This window comes from Glycine soja, chromosome 19, assembly GCF_004193775.1.
Source record: "Glycine soja cultivar W05 chromosome 19, ASM419377v2, whole genome shotgun sequence".
Lineage (NCBI taxonomy): Eukaryota > Viridiplantae > Streptophyta > Magnoliopsida > Fabales > Fabaceae > Glycine > Glycine soja.
The window spans coordinates 39,885,112-39,902,026 of NC_041020.1; the positions used below are offsets into that span (position 1 = coordinate 39,885,112).

Below are 16,915 nucleotides of genomic sequence, written 5' to 3' on the forward strand. Positions count from 1 at the left end.
TGTATAAATGAAAGCAGTTTTGTGTTATTATGTCTTTGCCAATTTCACTAATAAAATCAGCATTTGGTTTGTTTTCCCAAACAGATGCGGGAATTTTAGTTAACAAATCAATTCATGTGCTTCTGGATTTCAAAATCCTAGATTACTGAACTTTCGAATTTAAAGTATGAAGGAAATCTTGGTATTTTATCTAATGTCATTAAATTGTCAATTTATGAATTCTGATACTCTTTTTTTTTGGGCTAAGTGGTATATTTCATTTTTCAGTTGCGTGAGCTACTGCATTAAGTAAGTTTAGTTTAGTTTAATAAATTAAGCTGTTCTCTTTTTAGTTACAATGTGTCTTCTTTAATCTTTCACCGTTGCAAGCACGGAAACTTTTAGTGTTATTATTAAGAATAAAAAACAAAACAGGACATATATACAAGATTGGCTTTCAAACTGTGTCCTTGTGTACCCGCGCGAGCATAGGTCCAAGCAAAAGTTTAGTTAATTTAACTGCAAAGAATTTCGTATTTTGTACGTAACATAATCTCCTTTAATGGTAATTTTATGACATAAATTGAAGAGTAATAGTATTGTACTACTACTATTATTATATTTTCATAATATTTTAAGAAATAAATATACTTAATATAATTAAAAAACAAAAAAATATTTATTTTCTCTCTCTTCGTAATTAACTATCAATGGTAAAACAAATACTTAAGGTGCAATAACACTGATAATCGATTATTCCTAAATGATAATTGATCATTAGTGAGGGAAACACAAGCATTTTGCAAGTTTCATGCATGAGTGAGGAAGTGAAAAAAAAGGTTTGGGTGTGTCACCTTTTTAGTTCTCATCCCAACTATTTCCGCACAACTAAGTAACTCCAATCTTTTATTTTTTTTCTTACCTATTTCTTCTTTATCTCTTATTTTTCCACCATTTGTCACCTACCAAACAAACTGTTGTTGGTAATTTTATGACCATAAATTGAAGTGCAATATTATATTTTCCTATTATATTCTCTTAATATTTATTAAGTATATACTATAAAAATAAAAATTGAAGTAAATTTTTTGGGATTAAAACCTAAATATAGTAAAAATTGGAACTAAACCTAAGTTTATAAATTATGAGAGTTAAAAAGTTTTTTTTCAAGAACATAATGATTAAAACAAAAAATTAAAGTATATTATAAAAAATATATTTAAACTTTGAATTAATCAATTACATATTTGTTAAAGTTGCATTACAAAGTGTTCTTTATGTGATAAACTCTTTTCCTCGAATAGCAACATGGCAGGTTAGCAACAAGTGATGAAAATTTCAGCTACCTTCAACAATACATCTCTTGTGAACCCTTGCAGCTGTGGTTGCTCTAGCCTCTAGGCCACCTCACCTTTCCCATTAAATTCTGTGGAAGCTAGCATCTCACTAAGCTTGTCTTGCCAACCCTAATTTTAAAGCACCGTTTGACCGGATTCAATATATATTGTAGCATTATGATTTATGAGTTCAGTCCATTTTCCTAACTCAATTTATACTAAAAGTATTGGGTTGAGTTGGATAAATCTGAAATAATTAAATTAGATATCAAAATTTTCAAAAGTTTTACTCGATCTCACTCAATTTTAATAAAAGAGGAAACGTCAAGCTATTATAATGAGTAACTAATCTTAATAAATAATGAGAATGAAAAATAATTGGATCTCTTATCTTATATTAATATATTAATAAAAGTAATAAAACATGATATATATTACTTAATTTTTCTTTTTGTGAACTTACGAATTAAACAAGTAGGAGATTTCTCCTTCCCTTTTTCTTTTTCTTGAACCAAATAAATGGATTCTTTCTTTTTTCTTCTTTTCCATTAGAATCTCTTTCCTCTTTTCTTTACCTTTTTTTTTTATTTAAATCAAACACACTGTAAAAGAAGTTAGTAATAAGTTCATTAAAAAGGAAACTTATATAAAAAAAAGGAATTAAGTTGGTAATAGTCAGCTTATATATGAAATTGGTCGGTTCTCTGGATAAGCTACTTATTATTGAGGTGGACTCCTCTTACTTTATGCCCTTTGGGAAAGTTCCAAATGAAATATTCCCCCCAAAGCTCTTTCAATATATGCACCACTTTAAATGAAATGATGGTTTTTTGTCCTCCGGTCCAATGCCAAATAATCGAATCCTTCATTTTCATTGTTAGGTGAAGCCACTGCAATCAACTTTGTTGTAGTTATTGGGCCATTGCTAATCAGCCACTAGATACTAACAGTTCTACCACCCAATGAAGCAAGCAAACAAACTTAAGGGGCAATGATCTTAGAACCAAATCTTCAAGCTTTGACTGTGTTCTTTTGTTGTCACAAAGGCTACGCATGTGTATTATAATCTTTTATATTATTAAAACATCGATACATACGAAGAGCGAGGTTAAGATAATATAATTATATCAGCCGTGATTGATTAGTGGATGACTAGAAAAATTATTTTGGGTTTATTATTTGTTGGTTCCTAAACTTTTTCAGATTTTTATTTTTAATTTCTAATTTAAATTTTGGCAGGTTAAACTTTTTGATTCTTTTTATTTATGAATTTTCTTTATTGACAATAAGTGCGTAACAAAAGATTTTTTTTAAATAAAGATGTTTTCTTTATTTGCGAATTCATGATTGATCCATAGCTAAATTACAAAGGTACTATTGGGTATTGGCAATCCCTAATTCCTAATATGTACAGAACGTCAAAACTTTTCCGAAACTGTTTTTTTTTTTTTTTTTTAAGTTAAGAACCATATTTTTTTTTTCTGACCCGATGTGGTCAAAGTCCCAAACCCCTTAAAATAAGACTTATTTTGTTAATTTATTTTATTTATTTAGTTCAAAATGAACTTTTAGGTTTTAAAGAATTTACTTTATCATTTAATTTATTTAAAAAAATTTAAAATGATAATTTATTTTTTAAAAGATCTACTTTAGTACCTCATCTTACTTAAAATTAAAAGGTTCAAAATGATCTTGTAACTATTTAAATATATTTAATTTTGTCTTTCAAATAATACTAAGATAAATGATATTTTAAATATATTTGAATAAACTTTTGAAAATAGCAATGAACATGTCCACAAACCATTAGACAATTGTTTCCAACACCTCCATAATTGTTTTCTTAACCTGTTTAAGCTTTTAGAAAGACTAATTTGTAGAATTACATTTTAGATTAGTCTTTTAATTTCCCTAACGTAAATCTTTACATTCCAGAAAGACTAATCTGGAAGTCCAGATTAGATGCAGGAAGTAATTGCCCTTCCCTTTACTCAGTTTAATGTTAGTAAAAATAACTTCTGTTATTTCTGTTATTTTCCATTATTAAATCAGTTACGAGTAGTTGAAATAATTTGGACAGTTATTGGCTGGCACACAGTACACATATGCTCTAGAATTCTCAATATTTACGTAGTATAGCACTCATCAGTCATCACTATGGTATCAATCAGGCAACTTCAATATTTAAAAATAACTTCTGTATTTCTGGTATTTTTCATTATTAAATCAGTTACGATAGTTGAATAAGTTGGATACTTACTGGCTGGCACACACTTTACATATGCTTTAGAATTCTCAATGTTTACATATATAGTATAGTACTCATCAGTCATCACCATGGGATCGATAGTACTAAGGCAACTAATGCTAATCCATCACACAATGATGGACACCAGCAGACCTAAAATGGATGAATTCAGAAAAAATTAATGACAATTGTTCTATCCGGAATTTAAATACAAAATATGTAGTTAATTAATAGAACATGATTTTATCTATGTACCTAAGGAGCATGATGTTAACAGAACCAAAGCAGCACATAGCAGATTTCTAGTTATATGCAGACATGCATAGTAGAAAACCCAATTAAGTAGAGAAGAAGAAATTTTCGGGTGAGATTTCAAATTCAAAGGAATATGATTTAGTCGAGGGGTATAATTCTTGAACAGGTGCGTGAGTTATTATAAGCGTGAGTTATTATAAACCCCTGACATTGATTCCTATGAAAAAAAAGAAACATGATTTAACATTAACTAAAAAAGGAAAGGATGAAAAGAAAATAGATTTAGCTCAAATTAGTGGACAGATTACAAAAGCTGAAGGTGGAGGATTCTGTGAAGTGCCCCTCTGTCATCATGAGAATTTATATAAAATGATGCTTTTTCTTTCTAAAACTAATACTTGAAGTATTCAAGAGACAAACGCTAGAAATGCAAATGCCTACAATGGCTATACAAATGATGAACCGTTAATTTCTTTTGCCCCATGCCAATTTTGTTTTTAATAAATTGAAAATTTTAGAAGCAAAATAATATTTCATTCATGATCAGAATTTAAATTGCGGTCTCCATGGTGTGCATTTTAGCTTTACTAATCGTGCAATCTTAACTGTTTGATGTGAGTGATGAAGGACCAGTACTCACCACATTGTGGTTGACATTTTCGACACAATTCAGGACAACCATCTATGCTTAATTCTTCCAGGGCGCTGAGGCGATGCATGCCACTTGGGAGATACAGCAGCTGAGGACAGTTAGCAATATGGAGTATCTTAAGATGAGTCATTGTTGTCAACCACTGAGGAAGAATCTGAAAACTATGACAATTTAAAATTAACAATGTCCCTCAAGTGTCTGCAGCTCCTTGAATCCATTGACTAGTAAATACTTCTTTCCAGAAAGGTTGTGTCTAAGACGACTTTGTAACTGCTCAATATCGAAGCTATTAATGTTTTCTTGGTGAGAAAGAGCAATAATTGGAGCTGAAGCAGAAGCGGAGTTGATAATTTTAATTATAATCTGCCTAATGTCAAATTCGTCGGAGATACACACCCACATCTTCAATGGGAAAAGTTCATCCATCCTATTATCATTGAACACCAACTTTGCAAGTGTGGTCTTCCCTAAGCCTCCAATACCCACTATGGGAATAACACAAACTTTTATCTCCATCGCCATCACAATTGGGGTGAGGTTGCATCAAAAGCTTGATAATTTCATCCTTATCATTATCCCTTCCAATCACCCCTGAAGCATCAACATGGGAATAAGTCATTTCTCTCCTTTGCACAAGTCTGTGATCAACATCAATCCTCTCAAGACCAAACTTGTTCCCATCAGCTGCTATCTTATCCAATCTACGTCTAACATTTTTTATTTGATGAGCCATCCTAAGACGGAAAACAAGAGAATTGAACGAAGAAAAGAAGTGGCCTACCTTCATCCTTGTGCTGCCTAATGCTTTGACAACTTGCTTTCTAAGGTTTTGGCACTCAAATCCACCCAAGATATCTTCAGCATCTAAGCATACATTTTGAATCTGCCTGAGCCATTCGCGCAACCCATGCTTGTGCTCCTTCTTCTCCTCAGCATCCAACAGCACACCTTTCACAATTGACAAAGTGTCTTTGATGCCTTTCACATCCTCATACAGATCATAAGCTCGAGAAGCTTCTTCATAAACAGAAGAAGCAAGCTTCCTTAACAGTGATTCAGCAATATCGAAGACAAAATATTCGGCCATGTTCTGCAGGAAAGAGCAGAAAGTAGTTCGGATTGAATTTTGTAACGTGGTCATTGTTCTCTTCCTCCCTATTCATAACACTTGTTTTCCAATGTGAACATAGAGGTGACCAATGACCATAGTGGATAAATCGGCACATGAATGACTAACATCAGTTGAAAAAGCTTCTGTATGTCATTGGTCCTCCTCCCTATCATGTTTACCTGCTTTTCAATATGCCAATGACCAGTGTATAAACCGACATCTTCCAAATACATCTACGTGTACATCAGGGAAAAAATCAAATCAAATCAAATAGGAAATACATGTTAATCGATGTAAATTGAGAATTGAGATATGTGTATTTATCATTATCAAATAACTTGTTAAGCTTTTATAATTTTTCAAGCCTCACAACAATAAACAAAACTTTAGTGACAAGATTTTGTAATGTAAATACTTTGTTTCTTTATAAAGAAATCTAAAAAAATGATTTATATCTTTTAAAAATATATTCACTTTCCAAGAAAAAAAATATATTCACTTAGTTAGACTAGTCAACAAACTGATTTTAAGTATTTTTATGAGTTGATGATAATAATTGGACCTTAAACTAGATGAGTGATCATTATTTGCATTAGGAGTTGGTTTAGTGAAATTAATTCCAACTATTTTATTCTTGATTATTTTAACGGTTAAAATCTCAAAACAATTTTTTTTTGTTTATTTATGTTATTGTTATTTACATTATCACATTCCAATTAAAACTGTTGTTTATGAAGGCTATAGTTAGTGAATGTTACTATTTTGTCAAGTATTATGCGAGTCTCTATGGATATGATATATAGACTTCCCTTTTATATTATTTGCCTGACTTGGTATGCTTGCTTGATAATTGTTGTGCATGCTTAGTTTTTGCACTTAATTTTCACAACAATTATCTTAATTTTTCTCATTCATTGCTTAGTTTGATCCCAATAAGTTAGAATTTAGTGTTCTTTTGGAATTTTAACTTAATGAAGTTAATTATAGTGAATTCATTAATTTTAGTTGTGTTTTGTAGAGTTTTGGTGCATCAATTAGGAAGGAAGAATTTTTGGGTTAACGAAGTAGCTTGCTTAGAGTGCTTGCACACACTTAGCACGTCAGAGTTAGCTTGGAAGATCACGTGACAAGCATCTGGAGGCTGCTAGGGGGAAATTTGAAACTTGGTGCCCTGAGCAAATTGTTCCCACTGCTAAAGATTTGGGTTAAGCGTGCACTTTGGGCTCAATGCGCACTCAATTAACCAAATGCTACTTTTGTATGCAAACTTAGCATGAACCCTGGGCTCAACCCGTAAGCCATTTTGCAGAAACGATAATGCAATCTTTTTAGACCTATTTAAACCTTATTTTCATTAGGATGGAAGGGGAGCATCTACCAAGGGTTGTGTGCGACGGCTGAGGAGCTCCCATCTTCCATTTTTCTCCTTTTCCCTTCATTTTCTTCCTTCCATTTTGTAATTTTGAGGTCTCTCATGACAATGAAAGGCTAGTTCATCCATTGTTGGGGATTGGTGGGCCAAACTACTCTCATTTAATTAATCTTTATATTTATTCAATGTTATTTCCTATGTTATTGCTTCTTTCCATTTTGGTTGGTTGCTTTATGGTTTGATTACCTTAGCTTTAATTCTTTTTTTATTGTCATTGGGAAATGCTTGAAAACTGAGTTTTGAATAGAACATCTAATGAATGCCTTATCTAGGGATGAATGAATGTTTGTTAGTATCTGATAACTACGAAATTTGAGTTAATTTGATAGTCAATTTTGATTAGAAGAATTTAAAAGAAGAAGATTTCAAGTGCTTTGGAGAAAAATTGATGCAAAAATTGGAAGAAAAATTAGAAGAATTGGATAACTCGCTTAGTGCGCAATCCAGGCTTAGCGCGTATCTTCGCTGCGGGAAAACTGAGGCTTAGCGCGAAGAAGACCCACGACGAAGCCCAAAGGCGTGCTTAGCGCGAAAGCCCACGCTCAGCGCGAAGTCAGCGTGAAAAGTAAGCTACCTTAGGCCTATAAAAGGAGTAGGAAGCAGAAGGGAAAGACACAACCTATACACGGAGATACCAATCCCTAGACCACCCCGGAGACTCAGAGCTCTCTAATGAATATATCCTAAGTCTGAGTATCTCTAATAGGGAAAATCCTATTTCTATGTCCATTATCCCCTTCTCTTCCTCTATCCATCCTTATTCTTCTATCTACATCAACCCCTAAAGTGTAAAGTCTCTCATGAAAATGAAAGGCTAAACCCCCTTAGTTAGGGCCTAGCAGACCTAAAAAGACAAAAGATGTATTGTATGCTTCATATCTATCAATGCAAATATGTGTTTTCTTTCCTATTATCCTTTCTTATTTTAATTTTATGTATCATTCATCCTTGCATCATATTTAGGGGTTAAGACGCTCGAAAGAGGGTAATCCTTAGTAGAAATACAAGGAAGGTATTATATGCATCAGTTTTAGGGATTAGTTGCTCAAAAAAGGGTAATTTCTAATAGAACTCAAAGGAAGAGGTATCTTAATAAAATAATTACTAGACATAAAGTGATTGCATTATGTCCATGCATCAAAGTAAACATATAGAATTAGAACTTCATGCATTTTATCTATTGAGTCTTTGCAAAGACATTTGGGAGATAGATAGGTAAGATAGACTTGTCATCGTGAAACATGAGGAGCAAGTATTCTAATAGATGTGGGTAGAAAAAATTCACCAAATTGATAGAGAAAAATCTAAAATAATACATCTTAGGCAAATAAGGCATGCTAGGTCCCAACATTATTAAATTCTGCATTCATCTTTTTTATCATTATCTTTATCTTTTACTTTTCTTATCTTATCTATTTTATCTTCTACATTTCTTATCTTTTATTTTAATATCTTATCTCTTTAATTTTTATCTTCTCTCTTAATCTTTTATTTTAAATTTCTTATCCTTCCTCTCTTTTACTTTCTTTAAATTTCATTTAAATTTCTTATCTTTTGCTTGTAAATTGGGTTTACATCAATCTAAGTACATACAAAGTTCCTGTGGATTTGACACTCGGACTTCCGAGTATTTTACTACTTGTGACAAATTAGTGCACTTGCCAATAAGTTAGCAGTATCATTAGTGATAAACCATATGAACATGTTTCATAGTTAAAATGCCATTGGAAAATGCTTTTTAACTAAGATTTGAAAGTAGCATTTAATGGGTGTTATATCTAGGGATGAGATAACATTTGTTAGCCTTGTTTAACTTTTGTTCTTGAATCTAAGTGGCTTGGCTTGACTTGCTAAGAGATTAGGAGTTGTGTTAAACAACTTAAACTCTCTCGTATGAGGGATCATGGTTAGAGCACTATCATAGGTTGAGGTAACATTAGAATGAACATTGACTAAAGAAAATCTTTGTAAGTTGTGACTATTGAGATTATTAGTTTAGTGTAGTTGTTGATGGATTGACAAGTGCACCAATTTGTCCCAAGTAGTAAAGTTAAAATGAAAGTTCAAGTATCGTATCCACAGAGACTTTGTTTATATTTAGGTAGATGAATATTTGATTAGTAAAAAAAGTTAAAGAAAATTGATTTGAAAATGTTATGAGAAAAAACAGTAATTTAAATTGCAGAAAATTTAATCAAACAAGAGAATAAATTAAACAAGAATTTAAATTAATTAATTAAAGACAAAAGATGAGAAAATCCAATATTATTGTAGAAGGAAATTCAAAAGATGATAATGTTGGGAATGTAGCCTACCAGAGCTACTATTTGATGTAATGTTAATGATTGTTCTCTATTTATAATTATTCTAATTTACACCTGTATCTACTAGTATACTCTAACTTTGATTCCCCACATGAAAGAATCTAATTTATCTATTTTCTCTCCCAAATTCATTTATAGATCTAAAATAGTAAATTGCATTAAGAATAAAGATGTATAACAGACTAGTGATAACTTTATTTAGATACCATTTCCCAGTTCTATTAGAAAATAACGTTTTCCAACACTATCCCTAAAACTTACCATGCAAATGGATGATCAAGCCACAAATAATAATATAAAGCACAAGAAAAGATAATGCAAATGTAATATTCGTAAATAGATAGGAAGAGAAATTACATTAAGAGTAGTTGGCTGTTAAATTCCCAACAAAAGAGATTTAGCCTCTCATTGTCATGAATGCTTTACAATTGCAAGAGGGGAATATTAAATAAATAGGGAAAAGATAAGAAAGGAAATAAAGGGAATGAATGACTCCTAATGTTTGTTTCTCCTTCTTCTAGTCTTTGCCTTCTATAAGGAACTATATTCTCTTGGAATTTATGTGTATCATTTTCTTTCTAACTTTTCTTCTTTTATAGGTGCAGATTAGCTTAGCCAAACAAGATTTTGAATTAGTCTGCTTTCCTTAATTAGTTTTTTCCCCTTAATTAGTCATGTTTTTCTTAATTAGCCTTGCTTTCTTGAACTTTATTTTATTCACTAAGCATCATAAATTCATCACTTTTAATATTCTTTGCACAAAAACTTAAATGATATTAATTTAACAATTATTTTCTCAAAAAGAAAGAATTATGAGAGAAAAATTACAAATTTCTATATAATTTAACCCCAAAATATACTCATAATTAGTAGTTATTAGTAACCAAACCCCCAACACTTTATTTATTTTGCATTTAGCTCCTCTTGCCCACCAACTTTTTGTGTTTTTGTTCACCTTTAATTTGTTATGTTTTTAATCATCTTACATAAAAACCAAATTATCCTTTGTCTAGTTGTAGAATTTGCACAATAGACAAGTACAAACAAGTTCTTGTGGATTTGATACTCAGACTTTACATTTTATATTATTTGTACGATACTTTAGTATGCTTGTCAAGGACATATCAAACAGTACTCCCAACAATTGTTGTTTTTAATATTTTGCATATACTCAATGAAATTGTAGAGACATGGTAACCAATAAGATTAAACATATTTGGTAGATAACTAGCTAGGTTTTAGGCCTTTTCATGATACAGTTTGGTTTGATTGTTAGATAAAAAGTCATCCAAACCAAACATAAAATAAAGATGCGATTCGATTTGGTTCAATTTTAATATAATACCAAATCTGAACCAAATTAAACAAATCTTTTGCGATTTAGTTAGGTTTAATGTTTTTTTAATATATTATCATAATTTAAAATTTATCAACTAAACTTACATAATTATTATGCTATAATATTTTAAAAGTGAATTTATTTTTTTAATAAATTTTGTTTAGCATATTTTAGTTTAAAATTATTATTTTCGCTTCTATTTAGCATTAATATAAATAATAAGTTTAATTACCCATTTGATCCCTATAGTTTCATCTTTTGTACCTTTTAGTCCTTATAGTTTTAAAATGATTTTTTTAGTCACTATAGTTTATATTTTAATTCTTTTTTAGTTCCTGTAGTTTGAAAGTAATTTTTTTAGTTATTATAATTTTTATTTTTATTTCCTTTTAGTCCTTACCATCAAAGTATGAGTAATATCATCAATTACAATTAACTATAAAAATATTAGCAAGTAATTCGTAATTAATTTATCGTAGGATAATTTGTAATAAAAAAATAGTTGATAATTTATAACTAATTTGTAGCTAATTATTTTTATATTTTTTTGTAGTAAGGACTAAAAGGTAATTAAACTACAAATTATAGGGACTAAAAAGATCATTTTCAAACTATAAGGACTAAAAGAGAATTAAAATACAAACTATAAGGACTAAAAAGATCACTTTTAAACTATAGAAACTAAAAGAGAATTAAAATGTAAACTATAGAAACTAAAAAAATCACATTCAAACTATATGGACCAAAAGATACGAATCGTGAAATTTAACCAAAATAATATTACCAACTCTTTTTATAACATAATACTAATTTGTGCATCACTTGATATTTAACATTATTTTTTTAACAGTACATCCTTTTTAACATATGAAAATAAAATATATATCTTGATTATAAAACAAAGAAAAATTAACAAATTATTTAATACTTATTTTTGATTTTTTTTATAGGTGTGATGTTTTACAAACCGATTGGTTCGGTTTTGAACAATCCTAGTAGGTTCAGGTATTCGATTCTTGGTCATGCGTATGGAGAAGATTTTGTGGGGAGAAATAAAACCTACTTTGATAATCTTAAATGTCTAAAAAAGAATTAGTTTCCTACTATCCTTTGGTTGAAGAATTTCCTTTGTGAAAACCTGAAAACCAAAAAGAAATGTAAAGACACGGTTGTTTCAACTTTCAAGACGTGCATACTAATAGTGAAACGAACTTAAAGCATCTATAATAGGCGCAATTATTCTTGCCGGAAAAAGGTAGTGACCATTCATCTGTTGTCACTAGCAATGTTGGTCTTCCCATTGTGGTGATCGGGATGTGTTTTTGGCAATTATAAAATGTGTTGTAACTTTATGGTGGACATCCATGATGCAGGCCTCAAAGTTAGATATCTTTGGGGAGTTATGGGTCGGAACTCAGAGATGCTATATACGAATCTCCTTCAGAATATCACTCAAGATTTGACTCCTGTGAAACCTTGCTTGGTGGAAGGAATTCCAGATATGTGGATTTGGAATCATAGTGTGTCAGGTGTGTACACAACCAAGAGTGCGTATGCCTGGTTATCTAATGTCCAGGTGGGAGATGGTGTTCTTAGTCGTAGAGGTATGAGTGTTCAAGAGAACTGTCCCATTGGGTAGGCTTTTACTCCTCACAAGCAAGCTCGTCAGATTGCTTCAATGTTGATGGGAGTGTCATGAATGAAGGATCCCTCAGAATCTGATTTTGGAGGCCTTTGCGGGACCATTGGGGTAACTTCCTCTTTGGCTTTTAGGGACATTCAGATGTGACTGACATTCTCTGTATCTCTTCAGCACTCCCTGAGAGAGAGAGAAATCAATGTGCAGATTCGTTGGCTAAACTTGGTGTTGATCAAGAGGACGCCTTTGTTGTGCTTCCAATTCCTCCTTCGGTTTTGAATCTTGCTCTTATGGCAGATATGTCTTGTGTTTTGTTCCCTAGGCTGTAGTTTTATCACATGTTTTAGTTTAAATTTAGAAATATCTGTATAATTTACGTTGCTAATATAATTAGCGACTATGGAAAGGTTTCATAAGAAAAACAAACTAGGGAAACGTAAACGAAGACTTATGCTGCAATCGTGTATTGCACATGACTGATACCATGACATATGATTTTGTTTTTTCTTTTCTTATTTGTGAAACAAAAACTGAACATACGAAATTACCACATAGCAAATATGAATCCCCTGCCTTTACATAGTATGACATTCATCGCCAAGGGGATCAATGGAATAGTGTTAACCATGGCCCATAATCAGCTGAGACAACTAATTCTAATCCATCACACAATGATGGATATATAGCAGACCTAAAATGGATGAAATCTGAATGAATTAATGACAATTGCTCTGTATGTAATCCAAATTCAAAATATGTAGTTAAAAAATAGAGCTGGTATTTATTTATGTTGTTGGGAAAGAACATGATGTTAACTGAACCAAGCAGCACAAAGGAGATTTCTAGTTATTGGCAGATAGACGCACAAGAGAAAAAAGCAATTAAGAAGTGAAGAACAAAAGATGTAGTGGGGTGAGATTTAAAAATCAAAGGAAAATAATAAGGGACCAAGAAAGAAAACAAAACAGATTTAGCTCAAAATAATGGATAGCTTGCATATATACGTCCAGAAACTGAAGATTGAAGGTTCTGTGTAGTGCCCATTTGATATCATGAGAATTTAAATAAAACAATGTTTTCCTTTTTCAAATTAATAGTTAAAGTATTCAAGAAACAAGCATTAGCAGTTCAAATACCTACAAAGAATGACTTACAAATGACGAACTGTTAATTTCTTTTGCTCCCATACCAAATATTTTTTTAATACGTAAAAAAGTTCACTCACAAAATAATATTTCATACGTGATAAGATTTCAAATTGCTGTGTCCATGCCTGTGCAACATTTTATTGTTACTAGTCCCTTAATCTCAACCGGATGTGCTTCTCCATTCGAAAATGAAGCTACCCTTCTCTTTTTTCTCCAATGGAAATGAGTTTGATGTGAGAGATGAAGGACCAGTATTCACCAGTTTGTGGCTCACACTTTCGACACAATTCAGGACAACCATCTATGCTCAAATCTTCAAGGGCAGTGAGGCGATGCATGTCACTTGGGAGATTCAGCAGTTGAGGACAGTTAACAATGTGGAGCACCTTGAGATGAGCCATTGTTGTCACCCACTCAGGAAGCATCTTAAGTCTATCACAGTTTAAAATGATCAATGTCTGCAAAGTGTCTGCGGCTCCTTGAATCCATTGAGGCAAAGTCTCTTGCCTTGGACAATGCTCAATATGCAGAAATTTCATCCTCAATCTTTGGATTTGGCTAGCATAGTTCAATGACAGGTTTAACATCTCACAACGTATTACAAACATAACCAAGTCGAGGGAGAATATGAAGTGGTAAGAACTCTAGGCTACCACATGATTGAATGAGCAAAACTTCAAGGGAAGTGAGTTGTGCCTGTCTGAACAAAAACTTCAAATTGTCACAATATTCAAAAGTCAAAGTCTGAAGATTGTTCGAGCTTGCAAATTCATCCTCTGACAGAATAGATTGCTTTGTGGTTATATGCAAGTCTCGAAGGCTGATTAACATCCCTAATCCTTTAGGCAATGTTTCAAGTTCCACGCATCCTCTGAGTGACAATTTTTTTTTTTTTTGAAGTTTACATATAGAATTGGGAAGTTTTTTTTTATTTTTTTATTTTGCAGTTATTTGCAAGACTGAGAGCTCGTTGATGCTCCAATTTACCAATTGAATAAGGTAGTCTCAATTGAGGAATCACTTGATTCTAAAATCCGTGAGTATTTGAATCTTGTTATCCATTTATCCGAAACAGCTTCATTATCAACGCCCATTCCTTGGATAGGAAATAATATAGTTCTCATACTTCTGGACTTGGAGAACAAACCATAGCTAAGTGAATCATTTTGAGATATCTAAGCTTTCATTTCTTTTTCTAAAATCCTCTTTTTTTTTCTCACATACACTCAAACCTGTCTCAATAAAATAATAATCTTAGATTCGTTAACCATTAGATCTTCGTGAAATTTGAAAGCGTGGTTCAAAATATGTTTTCGCACACACCCACCATCGAGATTTTTGAGATAATATCTTTGGTGGAAGAAATGTCCCTCACACTGAACTTTCTCTTGCACTAAGCGGGCTTCTTGGGTTGAGTGGTCCTGATGCGCTAAGCGAGGATATCGAGCTGAGCGTGACACTTGAGTTCTTCAATCTTCTTCCATACCTCTACTATATCTCTACAAAAGATATAACCAAAATTACTATAAAATCATTAACTTTGACATCTTCTGGATAAAAACTCAGAAGAAACTAAGGTCTTGTTGTTTTTACACAAAATAAGCAATAAAAGAGAAGAAAATTAGATAATTGCTATGTGATTTCAATATACAAATGACGTATGTATAACACTTATCATATTATTCCCAAACTTTCAATATAGTTTGAATCCTAATCTAATGGCTGTCGAACTATAAACTTGATTTGGGACCTTATCAAAAAGCTCAAGTTCTAGAAGATTCTAGAAGACATGTTAAGCTAAAATTCTAGAAGCATGTAGAAGAATCTCCTTAGAAGATAATTCTAGAGTAACATGTAGAATGATCTAGAATGTGTAAGTTTGTATCTATGAAGAAAGTTCTAGAGAGTCATTTGTAGTCGTTAAATTAAGTGTGTTGAGAAAATCCTAATCATTGGTTTAGGAGGAGCCACTAGTATAAATAGGGGTTATGACTTAGAATTTGTATCAAGTTAAATCAAGCCAAGAATCAAGAAGTGATCATTTATACAAATAGTCTCTTCTTCCAAAATTTCTAATCTCTCCCATTGTCAAATATTTCCTTCAATAATAAAATTTTATTCCAACGGCCACGTCCAGAGTGTGTCAGCATGTTATATTGATAAGTTATAGTAGGCACTAATAAAGATGACAGTAGCCAGTAGATCAACTAAAACCGGTCATAAGGTGATGGCATACTGATCATCCATGCATGATTGATTACTTAATCTGTAAAAGGTGATAGAACAAAAAGTAATTAATCATGCATGCATGGGTGACATCCATGCCTTGGACAAACCAATGGAAACTGAACCATCCCTTCTTGTGTTACAACTCACAAATGGCCTCCTCTACATCTCCAAAATTGCCAAAGGACATCATACTATGCTGGAATAAAAGTTGGCTTATGCGGTAGCAGAGGAACAACACTGCAACTAAGTGGAAGATTAAAGCATGTCTTATCACATAGATATCATTTGCTTGGCGCCTAGCATGTCTTTTTGTTTGTACTTTACACACATGCATGATTCATGAACAATACATGTACTCCCACCAATTGTTGCTTTTAATTTTTTACATATACTATAAAAATGTAGATACATGGTAACCAACAAGGTCCAATAAAGTTGGTAGATATATAGCTAGGTTCCTTAAGCATATTGTGAGGTGTTCGATTCTTGGTCATGTGTACGGAAAAGACTTTGCGGGAAGAGATGTAACTCACTTCTATAATCTATATGTCTCGAAATGAATTAGTTTCTGACTATGAATTAGGAAATATCCTTGGTGAAAACTTAAAAACCAAAAAGAAATGTAGAGACATGTTTGTTTCAAGACATATACTAATAGTGAAACACTCTTATACCATCCATAATAGGCGCAAACATGCTTGTTCAAAAAGGTAGTAACCATTCACCACTGGTATTAGTCGTGTGGAATTTGTTGCTTGGTGTTTCCATTATGGTTATCGGAAATGTGTTGTTGGCGATTATAAAATGTGTGTTGTTGTATTCTGTTAAAGCTAGAGATTGGAAGCTAAGAGGGATGCTTTTCGCTACAGCAAGCTCACGTGCCAGGTTTATTCATCTTAGCATTGGACTATGTGAAGGAGGTTTTACAATGGATAAATTCATAATAGGTCTTGGAGCCATTAATAAGATACTCAAAAGCAAAAAGCTGCAATGTGTTAGGAAGTCCCACATCGCCTGTCTTAGTTCTTGGGGTGCAGCTTATATATCTGTTTGACAATTTCACTTAGTATCAATTGATTTTAAGTTGAAATCTAACACAATAGACTCTTCTAATTTTCCAGAATCATTTCAACTAGATTGAAGTCCCTTATATGTTTGAAATGAGTATTTCATGAAATCAACTTGATTAAAATTTTTAGTGTCACAAATTAAGAATCAAACC

At 32.0% G+C, this 16,915-nt stretch overlaps 1 protein-coding gene across 1 annotated transcript; it reads right to left on the bottom strand.

Annotated features, from left to right (window-relative positions):
• Positions 1–4,070: 4,070 nt before the first annotated feature.
• Positions 4,071–5,770, bottom strand: LOC114398975 (putative disease resistance RPP13-like protein 1). The gene has a single exon (XM_028361070.1). The coding sequence runs from the start codon at positions 5,610–5,612 to the stop codon at positions 4,905–4,907; it is 708 nt and encodes a 235-aa protein (XP_028216871.1). The 5' UTR covers positions 5,613–5,770; the 3' UTR covers positions 4,071–4,904.
• Positions 5,771–16,915: the final 11,145 nt, after the last annotated feature.

Coding starts and splice junctions, on each gene's coding strand:
- LOC114398975 (XM_028361070.1), bottom strand. CDS start 5,612: ATGACCACGTTACAAAATTCAATCCGAACTACTTTCTGCTCTTTCCTG.